This window comes from Bubalus kerabau, chromosome 4, assembly GCF_029407905.1.
Source record: "Bubalus kerabau isolate K-KA32 ecotype Philippines breed swamp buffalo chromosome 4, PCC_UOA_SB_1v2, whole genome shotgun sequence".
NCBI classification, from domain to species: Eukaryota; Metazoa; Chordata; class Mammalia; order Artiodactyla; family Bovidae; genus Bubalus; species Bubalus kerabau.
In genome coordinates this window covers 151,566,471-151,586,351 of record NC_073627.1, presented here as the reverse complement: position 1 = coordinate 151,586,351, position 19,881 = coordinate 151,566,471, and the positions used below count along the sequence as shown (strand labels likewise).

Here is a 19,881-nt window from a genome sequence, read left to right as displayed (position 1 = left end):
CAGGGAGACGGCAGCTTTGCTCCTGCATGGATTTTAGGTGCAGTGGTTTTCCCGTGCAGCTACCTGGGCACAAGTCACCCTTTTGTCCCCCATGCAATGGCACAGATGAATTTTGTGGGTATTTTTCTTGTTGCAAAAGTGATGCCTACTCATTTCAGACAATTTTTGTAAACTCATGCCCGCGTTTGGGTACTTAACTGCTTGTAAGTAGACAGAACTTGTTTGGAAGGACACACGGGTGGACACTGGTCACTGAGACCCCTGTGGACCTTCTTCCAGACCTTCCCTGCATACGTACACAGACACAAGTCTGACCCATGGGATGTACAATGTATTCTACATGCTATTTTTTTAACTTATTTTTTGACCATAAAGTAGATACTCTACTATATGAATAACCTGTAATTGTAACAAATCCCTTTTAGCTGGACCTGTGCATTTTCACTCTGTCTTGGATGACTGAGCATGTTTTCCCAGAAGTGGGAGGTCAGAGTGTCAGAACTGGACATGGCCACAGGTGCTCCTTGTGGCTTGGACTCAATGATGTATGTTCATTCATCAGACATGACTGCTTGCTCAAAGGATGGGATACGTGACCTAGGACTCTGTCTCCCCAGCCCTTAAGGCCCCTGAGAACGCTTGAGTGTGGAATGGACCTCATTTCTGCACTGTCCCTGCCCCCATGGCTCCCTGCTCAGTGTGGTCACACCTCTTCACACAGGCTGTTCCCTGGGCTCTGCAGATGCTGTCTTGCAGATGTGAGGATGTTACTGTGGTCCTTTTACATTTTGGGCCTAGTCTTCTGTAGACTGAGGGTTCTCTCTCTAGACTGGGCTGGTGTGATGGAGACTGAAGGATGTTGAGAGGAGGAGGATGCGCACAGTGAGCTGTGGGGCCTGCCTCTCGTTTGTGTCTAACCGGGAACGTGCACTCGTCCAGCCCCAGCAGCTCCGTGAGGCAGGGTGCGGCCTGTGCCCGCCACCTTCTTCAGTCCTTGACAGTAAACTTCTCGTTTTCCCCTGATGTTCTTGGTAGGAAAAAACACCCCGGAGCGCTCAGGGTTACCGAAGGGCTGTCTTCTGTACAAAACCCTCCAGGTGCAGATGTTGGACCTGCTGGACATCGAAGGCCTCTACCCTCTGTACCGGCGGGTTGAGCGGTACCTGGAGGAGTTTCCTGAGGAGAGGTGAGGCATAGACCCAGTGCTCCCCTGCCCTTTCTGGGCCTGTATGGGGCCCCGAGCAGCCCTGAGGGCAAGATGGGGATGAGGGTAGCAGGTTGACCCAGTGGGAGGACTGCATAGGCCTCCCAGGAGGATGACTCACCCCAGCTACCCGCTCCCTGCCCCCAGCTGCAGGGCCAGCCCGGAGATTCAGTGCCATGTGAAGGAGGACCAAGGTCCTGTCAGATCAGAGATCGCTTTCCCATTTCTAGAAAGGAGAGTATGTCCTGACAACCCTGTTAGTCAGTTCCATGTTCTGAGTTGGAGCTGAGCCTGCAGGGGGCAGTGCTGCTCCACAGCCGGTGAGCCGCTTTCACTCAGCCCAGCTGGGCTTTGGCCTTCAGGCGCTTCCTTTTCCGTTTCCTGACCGTCTTGATGTGGGTTGCAAGGATCTGCACCTGTGGCATGTGGTGGGGGCTGCAGCTGTCGCCTGGCCTGGCTTCCTCTCTATCACCCCTTCACTAGAATCTCTGACCTCAACACCATTTGTCATAAACAGGAGACATTCAGGCTCTCCTGGTTTCTGGTCTTGCAAGCTGTGTTTAAAACTTTCACACTTCATAACAGTTAAGCATTAGGAAGAGATGAATCCACTAATGTTCTTTAAAAACAGATGCATGATTCTTAAACTGCAAAGAGTTTAACAGATGATTTCCAGGCAGCTTTGCTATCCTGTTTTTTTGTGCTTTGTTCTTCAGAAAAACATTGCAAATAGATGGGCCTTATGATGAAGCATTTTACCAGAGGCTGCTCGATCTTTCCACTGAGGATGATGGTACAGTGGCTTTTGCATTGACAAAGGTGGGTAGACTCTTCCAGAAACATACTATGTGCTCCTTAGGCTCTTAATACTAACTCAGAATACTAACTCAGAATTTTCATAAGAAGTGTTTCCCAGTACCAACTCCTGATGGTTAAAGCAGAATAATTATGGATTAAACCCAGATGTTCAAGCTGGTTTTAGAAAAGGCAGAGGAACCAGAGATCAAATTGCCAACATCCGCTGGATCATGGGAAAAGCAAGAGAGCTCCAGAAAAACCTCTATTTCTGCTTTATTGACTATGCCAAAGCCTTTGACTGTGTGGATCCCAATAAACTGTGGAAAATTCTGAAAGAGATGGGAATACCAGACCACCTGACCTCCCTCTTGAGAAACCTATATGCAGGTCAGGAAGCAACAGTTAGAACTGGACATGGAACAACAGACTGGTTCCAAATAGGAAAAGGAGTACGTCAAGGCTGTATGTTGTCACCCTGCTTATTTAACTTATATGCAGAGTACATCATGAGAAACGCTGGGCTGGAGGAAGCACAAGCTGGAATCAAGATTGCCGGGAGAAATATCAATAACCTCAGATATGCAGATGACACCACCCTTATGGCAGAAAGTGAAGAGGAACTAAAGAGCCTCTTGATGAAAGTGAAAGAGGAGAGTGAAAATGTTGGCTTAAAGCTCAACATTCAGAAAACGAAGTTCATGGCATCTGGTCCCATCACTTCATGGGAAATGGGGAAACAGTGGAAACAGTGTCAGACTTTATTTTTTTGGACTTAAAAGTCACTGCAGATGGTGATTGCAGCCATGAAATTAAAAGATGCTTACTCCTTGGAAGGAAAGTTATGACCAACCTAGATAGCATATTCAAAAGCAGAGACATTACTTTGCCAACAAAGGTTCGTCTGGTCAAGGCTATGGTTTTTCCAGTGGTCATGTATGGATGTGAGAGTTGGACTGTGAAGAAGGCTGAATGCCGAATAATTGATGCTTTTGAAATGTGGTGTTGGAGAAGACTCTTGAGAGTCCCTTGGACTGCAAGGAGATCCAACCAGTCCATCCTGAAGGAGATCAGTCCTGGGTGTTCATTGGAAGGACTGATGCTGAGGCTGAGACTCCAATACTTTGGCCACCTCATGTGAAGAGGTGACTCATTGGAAAAGACCCTGATGCTGGGAGGGATTGGGGGCAGGAGGAGAAGGGGACAACAGAGGATGAGATGGCTGGATGGCATCACCAACTCGATGGACATGAGTTTGGGTGAACTCCGGGAGTTGGTGATATACAGGGAGGCCTGGCATGCTGTGATTCATGGGGTAGCAAAGAGTCGGACATGACTGAGCGACTGAACTGAGCTGAATGAAAAGGAACAGATTTGAGTTGTAGTGAGGTGGATGAACCTACAGCCTGTTATACAGAGTGAAGTAAGTCAGAAAGAGAATAACAAATATTATATATTAATGCAGTATGTGAAGTCTAGAAAAATGGTACTGATGAACCTATTTGCAGGAAAAGGATGAAGACGCAAATATAGAGAATGGGCCTGTGGACAGGGCGGGGGGTAGGGAACATGGAACAAATTGAGAAGGTAGCAGGGAGGGGAGGGCCCAGTGTGGCCTGGAGCCAGTTTACATATATACACTACCATGTGTAAAACAGATAGCTAGTGGGAAGCTACTTTATAATACAGGGAGCCCAGCCTGGCGCTCTATGACAGCTCAGAGGGGTGGGATGTGGGGAGGGCAGGGAGGCTCCCCAGAGAGGGGAGATACATAATTACGACTGATTTGCATTGTTGTACAGCAGAAACCAGTGCGACACTGTAAAGCAATTTTTCTCCAATTAAAAAAATTTTTTTAAATGTGGCTAAAGTTTCCCCCAGATAGACTGGGCCAGTGATGACATGTTACTTTAGCTTCTAGGAAGGAGCTCCCTTTATTCAGTTGGCTCCAGGCCACCCTGAGCCCAGTCCTCTCTCCACCCTCTCCTTGCTGGGTCTGTGCTTCCTTCTTAGCAGCCATAGAGCAGACACGTGCCGACCATCTCTCCTATAGCCCTCAGGGGGGATTCTGGGCCCAGACCCCCGCCTGTGGTTGTGTGTGGCTGGCTTCCTTCCTTCCTCTACCTCAGGCCAAGCAGCACCCTGGGAGAATCTCTTAGGGAAGAGGCCTGATCTATTCTTTCTGATTCTGTGAAATCAGGGCATTCAGGGCCTCCATGAGTTTGGATAGGAAAAAAATTTACATGTTTGTTTTCATAATCTCTGAGTTTAGTGTTTCCTTCCATTAAGAATGTGGCAGCAACCACTGTAGCGTCAACAGGACCCCCACCTTTGCCATTAGGAGAAATCTGACCTTTTGATTTCGCACTGTAGTTGCTATAGATATCTCATGATATCTTTATATATTTGTCACTCCTGAGAATGTTTTTCTGAGAAGGATCCATAAGCTTCACTAGGCTGTCAGAGGTTTTGCTAGATGCTGAAATGGTTAAGGAACACTCTTCTAGTGGGAGCGAAGTGATGAAAAGATGGGAATAAAACAGCATGCCCTCCTCTGCCTCCTCTGGGTGGCTGCCCTGGAGCCTTGATTAAGCTGTCCTGGTCCTGACAATGTGTCTGTGGTTCTTTCTTGTTAAGAGTCCTCATTCCTGTCTCTGGCCAAGGCTGAGTGTACCCTCCTCTGTGGCCATTCAGTTTTTGAGGAGGTCCCCTCCAAAGCTAAGAGCCCGGAGGGAATTAACTGAGGTGTCTGGGGGTGGAGTTGTCCTCATGGTGGGGAGAAATCCAAAAGGAAGCCTCTATCAGAATAAAGCGATGGACTGCCCTACATTGTCTGCAAATTGGGTACATTGATTTAGGAATAAATATCAGTATTCCTTTTATCGAGAGAAGAAGCATAGACGTTTACTTCCTTTTTTACACATTTCTGTATTTTTCAAAATTGTAATAAGGATGGATTACTTTTTAACTTTATTGCAATTTCTTACTTCATATGTAAATGGAATCTGCTAAGAGGTTCGAGCGATCATTACACAACTCTCAGAATGACTGAATGAAGTACACTGAGACAACGCTGAATGCTGATGCCGAGAACCTAGATTGCAGAGCTAATCATGCACGTGCCCTATAACCCAGCACCTGTGCTCCTGGGCATTTGTTGCAGAGAAGGGAAGACTTAGGCTCACCCAAAACCCTATACAGAAGAGTTTGCAGCAGCCTGGGTTGTAATTGTTGTAATTGTAATTGTTGGAAACTGGGCACAACTCAAGTGCCTGTCAGCAGGTGACCTACTCTAGGTTACACAAGCTGGAACTGTTGAGCAAAGCGGATACACACAACAGCCTGAGTGAATCTCCAGAGAAATGTGCTGAGTGACAAAAGCCAATCTCAAAAGATCACATACAATGATTCTGTTTATATGACATTCTTGAAATGACAAAGATGAATGAATGGTTGCTGTGGGATGAGGAGGAGATGGAAGGAAGGGGCTGTGGTTATAAAAGGTCAACAAGTGGAATCTTGTGATGATGCAGCTGCTCTGTGTTTTAACTGTGGTGGCAGATGATGCATGAACCTACGTGTGTGATGAAATACGTCCACATACACAACACAGCCACAGAGGAGGGTACACTCAGCCCCGGCTGGAGACAGGAGCGAGGACTCAAAACAAGAGAGAACCACAGACACATTGTCAGGACTGGGACAGCTGTACCGAGGGGTCCAGGGCAGACTGGAATAAAATCATGGAGTGTATTAATGTCACTATCCTGGCTGTGATATTGTACTGTATAGTTTTGTAAGATGTCACCACTGAGGGAGGCTGGGTAAAGTGTATTTGGAACCCACGATTATCTCAAACAAATAATTTAATGAACATCAGGAAGTTCACGGTTCATATATTGCTGAAGCCTGGCTTGGAGAATTTTGAGCATTACTTTACTAGCGTGTGAGATGAGTGCAATTGTGCGGTAGTTTGAGCATTCTTTGGCATTGCCTTTCTTTGGGATTGGAATGAAAACTGACCTTTTCCAGTCCTGTGGCCATTGTTGAGTTTTCCAAATTTGCTGGCATATTGCATGCAGCACATTCATAGCATCATCCTTCAGGATTTGAAATAGCTCCACTGAAATTCCATCATCTCCACTAGCTTTGTTTGTAGTGATGCTTTCTAAGGCCCACTTGACTTCACATTCCAGGATGTCTGGCTCTAGGTGAGTGATCACACCATCATAATTATCTGGTCATGAAGATCTTTTTTTTACAGTTTTTCTGTGTATTCTTGCCACCTCTTCTTAATATCTTCTGCTTCTGTTGTTGTGGCAGATATCAGTTCTTCATTTCTTTCTGTGACTGAACAATATTTAATTCTATAGAGCTACTACATTTTGTTTGATGAGCATTCATCAGTTTGATGAGCATTTAGATTGTTTTCACTTTTTGGCTATTATGAATAATGTTGCTATAAATATGTGTGTATAAATTTTTGTGTGGGCATATTTTTACTTTTCTTGGGCATATACTTAAGAGTGCAGTTGCTGGGTCAAGTGGTAACTTATGTTTAACTTTTTAGGAACTGCCAGACCTTTTTTCAAAATGGCTGTATCATTTTACATCCCCACCAGCAGTATACAGGGTTCCAGCTCCTTTCTGTCTTTGACAACACTTGTTACCTGCCCTTTTGTTTTTAGCCACCCTGATGGGTATGAAATGGTATCTCATTGTGGTTTAGATTTGCATTTCCCTGCTGCTGCTGCTAAGTCACTACTGTTGTGTCCGACTCTGTGTGATCCCATAGACGGCAGCCCACCAGGCTCCCCCGTCCCTGGGATTCTCCAGGCAAGAACACTGGAGTGGGTTGCCATTTCCTTCTCCAATGCATACAAGTGAAAAGTGAAGGGAAGTCACTCAGTCATGTCCGACTCTTAGCGACCCCATGGACTGCAGCCTACCAGGCCTCTCCATCCATGGGATTTTCCAGCAAGAGTACTGGAGTGGGGTGCTATTGCCTGCATTTCCCTGAAGACTAAGCATTTTTTCTTGTGCTTATTGCCCATTTGTATTTTTCTTTGGAGAAATGTCTATTCAGATCCTTTGCTCACTTTTTTTTTTTTTGGTTTTACTTTTATTATTTTTTTAATTTTATTTTGCTTTTAAACTTTACAAAATTGTATTAGTTTTGCCAAATATCAAAATGAATCCGCCACAGGTATACATGTGTTCCCCATCCTGAACCTTCCTCCCTCCTCCCTCTCCATACCATCCCTCTGGGTCGTCCCAGTGCACTAGCCCCAAGCATCCAGTATCGTGCATCGAACCTGGACTGGCAACTCGTTTCATACATGATATTTTACATGTTTCAATGCCATTCTCCCAAATCTTCCCACCCTCTCCCTCTCCCACAGAGTCCATAAGACTGTTCTATACATCAGTGTCTCTTTTGCTGTCTCATACACAGGGTTATTGTTACCATCTTTCTAAATTCCATATATATGCGTTAGTATACTGTATTGGTGTTTTTCTTTCTGCTCACTTTTTAGTTGTGTTGTCTCATTGTTGAGTTGTAAGAATTCTGTCCATTGTGGATATTAGGCCCTTATTAGATATATGATTTGCAAATATATGAAGTTTCCGTCAGAGTCCTTTTCAGTTTTTTGATCATGTTCCTTGTTACAAAATATCTGCAATTTAAAAATTTTATTTGTTTATTTGACATACAATATTATGTTAGTTTCAAGTATACTGCATAGTGAGCTTCCCAGGTAGCTCAGCGGTAAAGAATCCACCTGCCAATCCAGGAGATGTAGGAGACACAGGTTTGATCCCTGGGTCAGGAAGATCTCCTGGAGTAGGAAATGAGAAAGTTTTTAACTTTGATGAGGTCCAGTTTATCTGTTTTTTGTTGTTGTTGTTCATGCTTTTGGTGTCATATTTAAGAATTCATTGCTAAATCAAAGGTCATGATTATTTTCCTGTTTCTTCAAAGAGTTTTAGCTCTTAAATTTTGTTCTTAGATCCATTTTGAGTTAATTTTATATATGATTTGTGGTAGGGATCCACCTTCATTCTTGGTATGTGGATATTCAGTTATCTCAGCACCATTTGTTGAGAGACTGTTTTTTTACCCCTAAATGTATGGGTTTATTTCTTGATATTCATTTGTGTGCCATTGATATATATATCTATACTTATGCTTGTACATCTCTTGATTACCATTGCTTTTTAGTAAGTTTTGAAATTGCTCTTTTCCAATATTGTTTTGGATTCCATTGTGAATTTTAGAATCAGCTTGCCAAGTTCTACAAAGAAACCAGCTGTGACTGTGATAGGGATTGTGTGAGTCTGCACTTTGCTTGCATGGTATGTATGGCCATCTTCACAACAGTAAGTCTTCCAGTTTGTTAACATGGGATGCGGTTCCATTTATTTAGATGTTTGTTTTTATTTGAACAATCTTTTCAGAGATACATTCTGTACTTTATTAAGTTTATTCCTGAATGTTGTCTTTTTGATGCTGTTGTAAATGAAGTTGTTTGTTTTTTTAATATTGATTTTGTAGCTTACAACCTTGCCAAGTTTATTAGGTTTTAAATGAGTTGTTTTTAGTGAATTCCTTAGGATTGTCTCTATATAAGATCATTTAGAGATAGTTTTTCTACTTTCTTTCCAATTTGGTGGCCTTCTACGTCTTTTTCCTGCATAATAGCACTTGACTAGAACTTTTAGTGCAGTGTTAAATGTAAGAACAGACATCCCTGTCTGATTTGTTCCTGGTTTCTGGGATAGTGTTCAGTCTTTCATCATTATGTATAATGTTAACTTTGGGCTTTTTGTATATTGATCAGGTTGGAGAAGTTCCCTTCTTAATTTGTTGAATGATTTTATCATGAAAGGACGTTGTATTTTGTCAAACGTTTTTTCTGCATCAGTTGATATTTATTATGATATTATCGTGTGGTTTTTTTTTTATTCTATAGATATGACATATTCATTTTTGGATATTAAAACCAACTTTGCATTCCTGGGATAAACCCCACTTGGTCATGGCATATAAGTCTTCTTGTGTATTGCTGGGTTCAATTTGCTATTATTTTGTTGAGGCTTTTTGTGTTTGTACTCATAAGAGGTATGGATCTGTAGTACTGGCCTTGTCGAATGCATTGGGAAGTATTTTTTCAGCCTGTTTTTTTCTGGGGGTTGGGGGGGGATTTGAGAAGGATTGATGGCAATTCTTTATTTGATGGAATTCACTAGTGAAGCCATCTGGGTCTGGGCTTTTGTTTGTTGGTAATGTTTTGATACCCAGTTGAGTCTCTTTACTACTTATAGGTATAATTTTGCTATCTATTTCTTCTTGAGGCAGTTTTGTTATTTCATATCTTTTAAGGAATTTTTCCATTTTATCTAAGTTGTCTAATTTATTGGCATATAGTTTACAGTTTTCCTCTTCTTGAAGTATATCCTTTAGAAGTTATATTAGTGCATATCTTTTGGTAAATTATCTTTGTATCTGTTTATCTGGATATATAGTATTTGTATTTTGTCATAGTTTTAAAAGGTAATTTTTTTCTGGGTTTAAAGAAAGGCTTGATTGTTTTTCTCTTAGCATTTAATCATTTTATGCAATATTATCTGACTGTGGATGTTGCTGCTAAGATGTTTTCTGTTTGTCTAACTGCCTTTTCTCAAAGGTGATTTTTTTCCTCTATAGTTGCTTTTAAAGTCTATTTATTTAATTTGACATTTTAATGCAGTGTGATTCAGTGTGGTGTACTTTTAATTTATTTTGCTTGGTTTGTGTTGTGCTTTCTCTATTTGTGGATATGTCTTTTATTAGTTCTGGGAAATTCTCAGCCATTTTCTCATCAGATATTCTCTCTTCTCCATTATCCTATTCTTTTCTTCTTAGACTCTATAATTAGATATATAGCAGACCTCATTTTATCATTTTCTTTAGTTCTGCCTTCCAGTTCAATGATTTTGTCTTCATCTCTGTCTAATCTGTTAATTTATTTGATCACTGAGTTTTCCATTTCAGTAGGTATACTTTTAATTTCTCAGAGTTCTGTTTGGTTGATTTTCACATCTGCTTGGTATTTTTCATAGTTCCTTGTTGCTTGCCCATTTTTAAACTCCATCTTTTATTTCTTTAATGAATAGATATTTTATATTCTGTATCTTAAAAGATACAATAAAACCTTGGAGGTTAAAAAAATAATAATCTCTTGTTATTTTGGCCAGCTCATCCATGCTGCTTGGGTTTTTAAAGTTGTATGATCATGAGCTCATGTTTGTTTGACCTTAATCTATGAGAATCCTGGGGACCTAAATAGGGAATGCTTTTCTCCAGAGAAAATATGGATCTTTGGCTTAAGGGGGAAGTCTCAGGTTTAGACGCTGTACTCTATGGCTTATTCCTAGAAACCATACCTACACTGACGTTGCCTATAGGGCAGCTCAGCCTTCTCTATTGCTCTTTGCTCAAACCTCTAGTTTCGATCCTCTTGGGACTGACAGTGAGAAGAGGGGATTGGGTTGGGGATTTCCCTTACCTCTGCAAGCCTAGCAGTGCATTAACAGTGTTAATAGGATACCATTGTTTTGTCGGAGGGACCTTGGAAGTTCTCCATACTCCCAAAAGTGTTGTTCTTGTTAGTATGGTCATATAACTAATTGTAATTTGTTTGAGTGTTATCTTTGTTACTATTAAAAATAATGTTTACATTTTGTTACTTTAAGCCTTGTGCACTTACTCATAATCTGCCAGTGAGATTTTTAGAAGTTAAAATGCTAGATTTATTTTTGTTAGATCCTGTCATATTGTCCTCCTGAAAAAGACTTTGCCAATTTATGTTCCTTCCTGTAACTGTCGAGGGCCCTGTTTTCCACATGCCCTATGTTTTTCCACATAAAAATAATTTATATTTTTAGTATTTACAATTTTAATTTTCTAAGCTTTTTATTCGTTAACCACTTGTATTGTGGAATACAGCAACATATAAAAGTGCACAGCAAAAGATGTACAGTTCAATTATTTGTCATAAAGAAAACTCTTGGAGAACTACCAGTTAGGTTTGAATATGAAATACTGGCAGCTAATTAGAATCCCTGTTGGTTTCCTGTAAGTTATTACTCTTGCATTTTTCCCTCAAGTTAACTATTGTATTGGCTTCCATACCTATATTTTAGTTTATGTGTTTGAACTTTATAATTACAGAATCAAGTATATCTCTTTTTTTTTAAAGTTCTGTATGACATGTATGAAATTTACTAATATTATTGCATGCATTTCCATATTTTCATTGTTTTATAGTGATGTATTTAAATGGATATGCTGCAGTTCACCCATTCTATGGTTGACAGATATTTGAGTTGCTCCCAGTTTGACTGTTACAAATAAAGGTTTTGCAAAACAGTCTTGTACAGATCTCTTAGTGAACATGCACATACATTTCTCTTGGGTATATTCCTAGGAGTGCAATTTCTGGGCCAGAGATGTGAGCATATTCAGCTTTAGCAGATACCGTGAAACAGTTTATATTCCCTACAACTGGCTAAGGTAGTTTGACAGGCTAGGGTAGTTCCTGTGGCCCCACACCCTCTCTGCCACTTGTTTGTGGGTCTTTTTAATTTTAGTCATTCTGGTGAGTGGGTTAATAGTGGTTTATTGGGCAATGAGATTAAGCACCTTTTCATATGTTTATTGGTCTATTTCCTTTTCCATGAGGCACCTACTTAAGTCTCTTCCCAGTTTTTTTTTTTTGGTAGGGTTGTCTTTTTCTTATTGGTTTGAAGGAATTCTTTATGTGTTCTGGAAAGAAGTCAAGAAGTCCACTGTCAGATATATGTGTTACAGATACCTTCTTCCACTAGCCATTTTACTCTCTTAATGAAGTTTGTCCCTTTCAGAAGGGAAGGTCATAAGTTTAAGATTAATTTACATCTTTTTCTTTCTTTAGTAGTCTTTCTCTGTGTTTTATCTACCTTAAGGTCCTACAGATATTTGAGAAACCTTATTGTTTTGCCTTTCGCATTTGGTAGATACTTTTTTTTTTTTTTTTTTTGGTAGATACTTTTGCAGTTGATTTTTGGTGTGGCATGAGGTAAGGTTTTATTTTCATATGGAATTGTCCTAAAGTCGTAGGAATTGTCCTGATCACTATAGAGTCATAATAAATCTTTGATACCCAATAGGGTAAATTCTTATATACTTTCTTCTAAAAGAATGTCTTTCCTTTAATTAATGCCTTGGCTCTTCTTGACCGTTTGCTTATCTATATAAATTTTAGAATCAACTTGTTCAAAAAAGAAACACTTCCCACAGATACAGAGAACAAATGAGTAGTTACCTGTGGGGAGAGAGATGAGGGACAGGCAAGGTAGGGGTGGGGATTAAGAGGTACAGACTCCTATGTATAAAATAAATAAGCTACAAGGATATATTGTACAACACAGGTTATATAGCTGATAATAATAGCTATAAAAATAGCTATAAATGGGGTATAATTTTTTTTTAATTTAATTGGAGGATAATTACTTTACAGTATTTTGATGGTTTTTGCCATACATCAACATGAGTTGGCCATAGGCATACTATCTTCCCTAGTGACTGTGTCAATTTACATTCCCACCTACAGTTCAAGAGGGTTCCCTTTTCTCCACACCCTCTCCAACATTTATGCTTTGCAGACTTTTTGATGGCGGCCATTCTGACCAGTGTGAGATGATACCTCATTGTAGTTTTGATTTGCATTTCTCTAATAATGAGTGATGTTAAGCATCTTTTCATGTGTTTATTAGCCATTTGTATGTCTTTTTTGGAGAAATGTCTGTTTAGGTCTTCTGTCCACTTTTTCATTAAGTTGTTTCTTTTTCTGGTATTGAGCTGCATGAGCTGCTTGTATATTTGGAAGATTAATTATTTTTCAGTTGTTTGTGACTCACTATGTTGTATACCTGAAACTTACATCAGCTTACATTGTACATCAACTGTACCTCAAAAAAAAAAAAAAAAAAAGAGTCAACTTGTTCAGTTCTACACGGGAAAGCAACAACAGACCTGTTGGGATTTTGATTGATTTGGCACTAAAATGATGAAAAGAGTTGATACAAGATTGAGTCCCCAACATGGGCATTTTCTTTTTATTAGGTATTATTTAAAATCTGATAAAAACATTTTATAGTTTTTTTTAGAGAGATCATATATTTTACTAGATATATTTCTAGATATTTGATGGTTTTAGATATAGATTGTATCTTATTGTTTCACTTTAAGTGTTTATATGGATGTATAGAAATGCAATTGATTTTTCTACCTTGATGTGTTTTTTATCTGTCATACTTGTTGAAGCCACTAATTCTAACTATATATATAAAATATTGTTTGTGAATTTGATTTTTTTCCTCTTTCTGATATGTATACGTTTTACTTATTTGTTTTGCCTAACTAATTTCTGATAGTGGAAATTCTAGTTTTGTTCCCAATCTTAAAGAGAAAGCATTTACCATTAAATTGTTTACTGTAGGCTTTTTTGATGTTGTTTGGTTTATTATTATTTTTTTTAATAATTTTATTTATTTATTTTAATTTTGGCTGTGCTGTGTCTTTGTTGCTGCACACATGGCTTTTTCTAGTTGCAGCGAGCAGGGGTTACTTTTTGTTGAAATGCATGGGTTTCTCACTGTGGTGGCTTCGCTTGTTGCTGAGCATGGGCTCCAGGGTGCATGGGCTTCAGTAGCTGCAGCACATGGGCTTAGTAGTTTTGGTTGTCAGGCCCTGGAGCACAGGCTCAATAGTTGTGGTGCACGGGCTTAACTGCCCTGCACCGTGTCAGATCTGCCTGCATCAGGGATCATACCTATGTCTCCTGCATTGGCATGAAGATTCTTTATCACTGCAACACCAGGGAAGCCCTGGTTTACTTTAAAATAAATAACCTTTATCAAATTGAGGAAGTTCCCTTCTATTCCTGATTTGTTAGGAGATTTTTTAGGAGTGGGTGTTGAGTTATTCAATGCCTTTTCTATTCCTATTGAGAAGACCATGTGACTTTTCTATTTTCTGTTAATGTGGTTACAGGTATACCTCAGAGATATTGTGGGTTTGGTTCCAGACCACTACAATAAAGCAAATATCTTAATAAAGTGAGTTATGTGAATTTTTTGGCTTTCTAGTGCATATTAAAGTTATGTTTACACTATATTATACTCTATTAAGTATACAATAGCGTTATGTCTAAAGAATGTAACTAATTAAAAGATACATTATTGCTAAAAAATGTTGACCATTACCTAAGCCTATAGCAGGTAATCTTTTTGTTGGTGGAGGGCCTTGCCTCTGTGTTCATGGCTAATGACTGATCAGGGTAGTGGTCGCTAGAGGTTGGGGTAGCTGTGGCAATTTCTTAAGATAACAATGAAATTTGATGCATTGGTTGATTCTTTCTTTCATGAATGATTTATCTGAAACATGAAATGCTCTTTGAGAGCACTTTACCACAGTAGAACTTCTTTCAAAACTTGGAGTCAGTCCTCTCAAACTCTGCCACTGCTTTACCAACTAAATTTATGTCATAGTCTAAATATTCTCTTGTTTCAGCAATCTTCACTGCATCTTTACTTGTAGATTCCATCTCAAGAAAACAATTTCTTTTTGCTCATCCATAAGAAACAAATTCTTATCCAGTAAAATTTTATCATAAAAATAAAATTTTTATGATGTGCAGTGCAGTCACATCTTGAGGCTTCATTTCTAATTCTAGATCTCTTGCTGTTTCTACTACATCGACAGTTACTTCTTCCACTGAAGTCTTGAACTCTCAAAGACATCCATGAGGGCTGGAATCAGCTTCTTCTAAACTGTTATTGTTGATCTTTTCACTTTGTCTCATTAATCATGAATGTTCTTAATGGTATCTAGAATGGGGAATCCTTTCCAGAAGGTTTTCAGTTGACTGCCCAGATCCATCACAAGAATTCACTGTCTGTAGCAGCTACAGCCTAACAAAATGTAACTGGTAAGACTTAAAAGCTGAGATCACTCCTTGATTCATGGGCTATGGAATGGATGTTGTATTCAGTTCAGTTCAGTCGCTTAGTCGTGTCTGACTTGTGACCCCACGAATCGCAGCACGCCAGGCCTCCCTGTCCATCACCAGCTCCCAGAGTTCACCCAAACTCTTGTGCATCGAGTTGGTGATGCCATCCAGCCCTCTCATCCTGTCGTCCCCTTCTCCTCCTGCCCTCAATCCCTCCCAGCATCAGGGTCTTTTCCAATGAGTCAACTCTTCGCATGAGGTGGCCAAAGTATTGGAGTTTCAGCTTCAGCATCAGTCCTTCCAATGAACACCCAGGGCTGATCTCCTTCAGAATGGACTGGTTGGATCTCCTTGCAGTCCAAGGGACTCGCAAGAGTCTTCTCCAACACCACAGTTCAAAAGCATCAATTCTTCGGCACTCAGCCTTCTTCACAGTCCAACTCTCACATCCATATATGACCACAGGAAAAACCATAACCTTGACTAGACTGACCTTTGTTGGCAAAGTAATAATATCTCTGCTTTTTAATATGCTATCTAGGTTGGTCATAACTTTCCTTCCAAGGAGTAAGCATCTTTTAATTTCATGGCTGCAATCACCATATGCAGTGATTTTGGAGCCCAAAAAAAGCCTCTTGATGAAAGTGAAAGAGGAGAGTGAAAAAGTTGGTTTAAAGCTCAACATTCAGAAAACTAAGATCATGGCATCTGGTCCCATCACTTCATGAGAAATAGATGGGGAAACAGTGGATGTTTTGTTAGCTGGCATGAAAACATTGTAATCTCATTGTACATCTCCCATCAGAGCTCTTGGATGTCAATGAGCAGTAATATTTTGAAAGGAATCTTTTTTTTCTAAGCAGTAGTCCCCAACAGCAGGCTTAAAATATTTAGTAAACTACGTTGTAAACAGATGTGCTGTCATCCAGGCTTTGTTGTTCCATTTATAGAGCAAAGGCAGAGTAGATGGAGCATAATTCTCAAGGGCCCTAGGAATTTTGGAATGGTAAATGAACACTGCTGCTGCTGCTGCTAAGTCGCTTCAGTCGTGTCCGACTCTTAGCAACCCCATGGACGGCAGCCCACCAGGCTCCTCCATCCATGGGATTTTCCAGGCAAGAGTACTGGAGTGGGGTGCCATTGCCTTCTCCAAACACCAGCTTCAATTTAAAGTCACCAGTGGCATTAGCACCTAACAAGAGTCAGCCTGCCCTCTGAAGCCACACGTGGACTTCTTTCTAGCTATTAAAGTCCTAGATGGTATTTTCTTCTGATACATCTGTTTCATCCACAATGAAAATCTGTTGTTTAGTGTAGCTTAACTTTCATGGATTATCTTAGCTATATCTTTTGGATAACTAGCTGCAGCTTCTACATCAGCCCTTATTGACTCATCTTTCACTTTTATGTTATGGAGATGGCTTCTTTCCTTAAATCTCATGAACTAATCTCTGGTAGCTTCAAATTTTTCTTGCAGCTTCCTTACCTCTCTCATCCTTAATAGAACTGAAGAGAGTTATGACCTTGCTCTGGCTTAGACTTTGGTTTAAGGAAATGTTGTAATTGGTTTGGGCTTCCCAGGTGGCACTAGTGGTAAAGATCCTGCCTCCCAATGCAGGAGACATAAGAGATGCAGGTTCGACCTCTGGGTTGGGAAGATCCCCTAGAGAAGGAAATGGCAACCTGCTTCAGTATTCTTGTCTGGAGAACTCCATGGACAGAGGAGCCTAGCAGGGTACAGTCATGGCAGGGTTCTCAAAGAGTTGGACATGACTGAGCGACTAATGCTTTCATGCTCTGTGATTGGTTTGATCTTCTATCTAGACCACTAAAACTTTATATCAGCAATAAGTTGTTTTGTTAGCATTTGTGTGTTCTCTGGTGCAATACTTCTAATTTCCTTCAAGAACATTTCCTGTGCTTTCATAACTTGGCTGTTTGTTGCAAGAGGCCTAGCTTTTGGTCTATCACAGCTTTCAACATGCCTTCCTTACTAAGCTTGATTATTTCCAGTCTTTGATTTAAAAGTAAGAGACCTGTGACTCTTCGAGGCCATTTGTAGGGCTATTAATTGGCCTGATTTGGCCTAAGGGAATGGGGAGCCTGAGGAAGAAAGAGAAATGGGGGGATGGCCAGTCGGTATTCGCAGTCAGAACACACATTTGTTGATTGTCATTTTATGTCGTTCCAGTTCCTGGTGCCCCAAAACAATTATAATAATAACATCAAAGGTCACTGATTACAGATCATTATAACAAATATAATATAATGAAATTTTAAATAGTGTGAGAATTACCAAAGTGTAACAGAACATGAAGTGAAGAAATGCTATTGGCAAAATGGTGCCAATGGACTTGTTTGATGCAGGGTTGCCACAAACCAATTTGTGAAAAAACACATCCGTGCCCTGCGTCCTGCCCCTCCGGCTTGCTCACTGGCTCCCAGCTCCTCCTGGCTCTTTCCCTGCTCCCTCTGGCTACAGCTCTGGTGCGGTGCCAGCGGCAGAGATCAAGCACTGAGCCTTTGAAGTGGTAGCACTGACTCCAAGATCCTGGGCTACCAGAGAACTAACCCTGGGGAGTATCACAAAGGAAACCACTTGAATACAAGACCCAGCATCACCCACCACCAGTAGCACCCTGTGCAGGATGCCTCATCTAAACAACAAACAAAATACAAACCCAGTCATTATCAGACAGGATTACCACCTCACTCAGCCTTCATCAGAGGAAAAACAAACAAATAAACAAACAAAAACTCAGCACAAATCTCACCCTATACAAAGCTTACAACAAACCACTGGACCAACCTTAGAAGGGCAGAAACCAAAAGGAAGAAAGAATTCAACCTTGAAGCCTGAGAAAAGGAGACCTCAAACACAGTAAGTTAAAAAAAATAATGAAAAGGCAGAGAAATACTACACAAATGAAGAAACAAACTAGAAACACAGAAGAGGAATAAATGAAGAGGAAATAGACAAACTACCTGAAAAAGAATTCAGAATAATGATAGTAAAGATGATCGAAAACCTTGAAAACAAAATGGAGAAAATGCAAGAATCAATTAACAAAGACCTAGAAGAATTAAAGAATAAACATACAAACAACACAAGTACTGAAATTAAAAGTACTCTGAGTGAGTGAGTGAAGTCGCTCAGTCGTGTCTGACTCTTTTCGACCCCATGGACTATAGCCTACCAGGCTCCTCTGTCCATGGGATTTTCCAGGCAATAGTACTGGAGTGGATTGCCATTTCCTTCTCCAGTGGATCTTCCCAACCCAGAGATCGAGCCCAGGTCTCCCACATTGTAGACAGACACTTTACCGTCTGAGCCACCAGGGAAGTAATCAACAGCAGAATATCTGAAGCAGAAGAATGAATCAGTGAGCTGGAGGATAAAATGGTGGAAATAACTTCTGAAGAGCAGAATAAAGTAAAAAAGAATGAAAAGAAGTGAGGATAGTCTCAGAGACCTCTGGGACAATATCAAATGCACCAACATTCAAATTATAGGGGTCCCAGAAGAAGAAAAGAAAAAGAAAGGCTATGAGAAAATTTTTGAAGAGATTATAGTTGAAAATTTCCCCAACACGGAAAAGGAAATAGTCAATCAAGTTCAAGAGGCCCAAAGAGTCCCATTCTGGATAAACCGAAGGAGAAACATGTCAAGACACATACTAATCAAACTAACAAAGACTAAACACAAAGAAAGAATATTAAAAGCAGCAAGGGACAAGCGACAAGTAACATACAAGGGAAACCCCATAGTCTCCAGTTCTCTGAAGTTCTCAATTTTATTTCTTTGAGCCGAGCAGCATGTGTGTGTGTGGTACCTCTGATACCTGGAGTCCATGATACCTGATACCTCTTTCTACCATTGTGGGTTTTGGGAGGGTTCATTTGTGTTTTTTTTTTTTTGCTGGTTTTCTCTCATGGCATCATCTTTTGTGCCTGGGTAGTTTTGCCTGTGTGTCAGAAACTGTATTTGTATAATTAGTTTAGAGATAATCTGAGGCCTAGGATGTTATCTTCTTCTAGAGAGAATTTTAGGTTTGCTTCTGTCAGAGACCTGGGAAGCATTAGCAGGCTGGGGCCATCTTAATCCAGCTTTGGTGACTGTTCTCTTTGAAGCAGAGTTGCAGTTCCTGGTAAGGCCTGTTGACTTCTGGCTCACCCTGTCTAAAGCTGCAACATTTGGATACTAACCCAGAGCAGGGATTCATCATGGTTCCTGTCCCATGGCCCTGAAGGTTAAAGTGTCTCTTGGCTGGCCTCCCAGAATTGTCATTCATTCCCTAGGCAGAAAAGGTCTTTGTCCTCGCCCTAGTTAAGCAGTTCTCGCTGGTCTTGTGACCTTTGACTTCAAGCAGGTGTTTTTGATATTTTGTTTAGCTTTTTCTACTTCAGCAGTTGAGTTGGCCCTGATTATACTCCAGCATTGCTTGAAGTGAAAGTCTAGACCTTTCATATATATATATATATATATATATATATATATAAAACACACTTTTGTGATGAAAGCAAAAATTTTCAGTTATAATTTGCATTTCCTTGATTAGTAGTATATTTGAACATCTTATATATGTATTGGCAATTTTTTATCTTGTCAATTTCTTTGGTCCATATCTTTTTTGATTAGTTTTCTTTTTACATATTGACCTAGCATTTTATTGAAGTATTGTTGATTTATATAGTGTTAATTTCTGCTATACAGCAAAGTGATTCAGTTATAAATGTATATAGGTTCTTTTTCATATTTTTCCCATTATGGCTTATTAAGGATATTGAATATAGTTCTCTGTGATATACATTGTTGTTTATCCATTCTTTAATAATAGTTTGAATCTG

General features: G+C 40.1%; 1 protein-coding gene across 2 annotated transcripts in view; it reads left to right on the top strand.

The window, feature by feature from the left end:
* IPPK (inositol-pentakisphosphate 2-kinase) overlaps nucleotides 1-19,881 on the top strand; it is a 54,208-nt gene that overhangs the window by 29,649 nt on the left and 4,678 nt on the right. The window contains exons 10-12 of one of the 2 annotated variants that reach the window (XM_055579052.1): nucleotides 1,036-1,186; nucleotides 1,921-2,023; nucleotides 8,279-8,356. In XM_055579052.1, the coding sequence (XP_055435027.1) occupies nucleotides 1,036-1,186; nucleotides 1,921-2,023; nucleotides 8,279-8,356 (332 nt within the window). The remainder of the gene's footprint in view (nucleotides 1-1,035; nucleotides 1,187-1,920; nucleotides 2,024-8,278; nucleotides 8,357-19,881) is intronic. The other variant, XM_055579053.1, reaches the window with a different exon arrangement.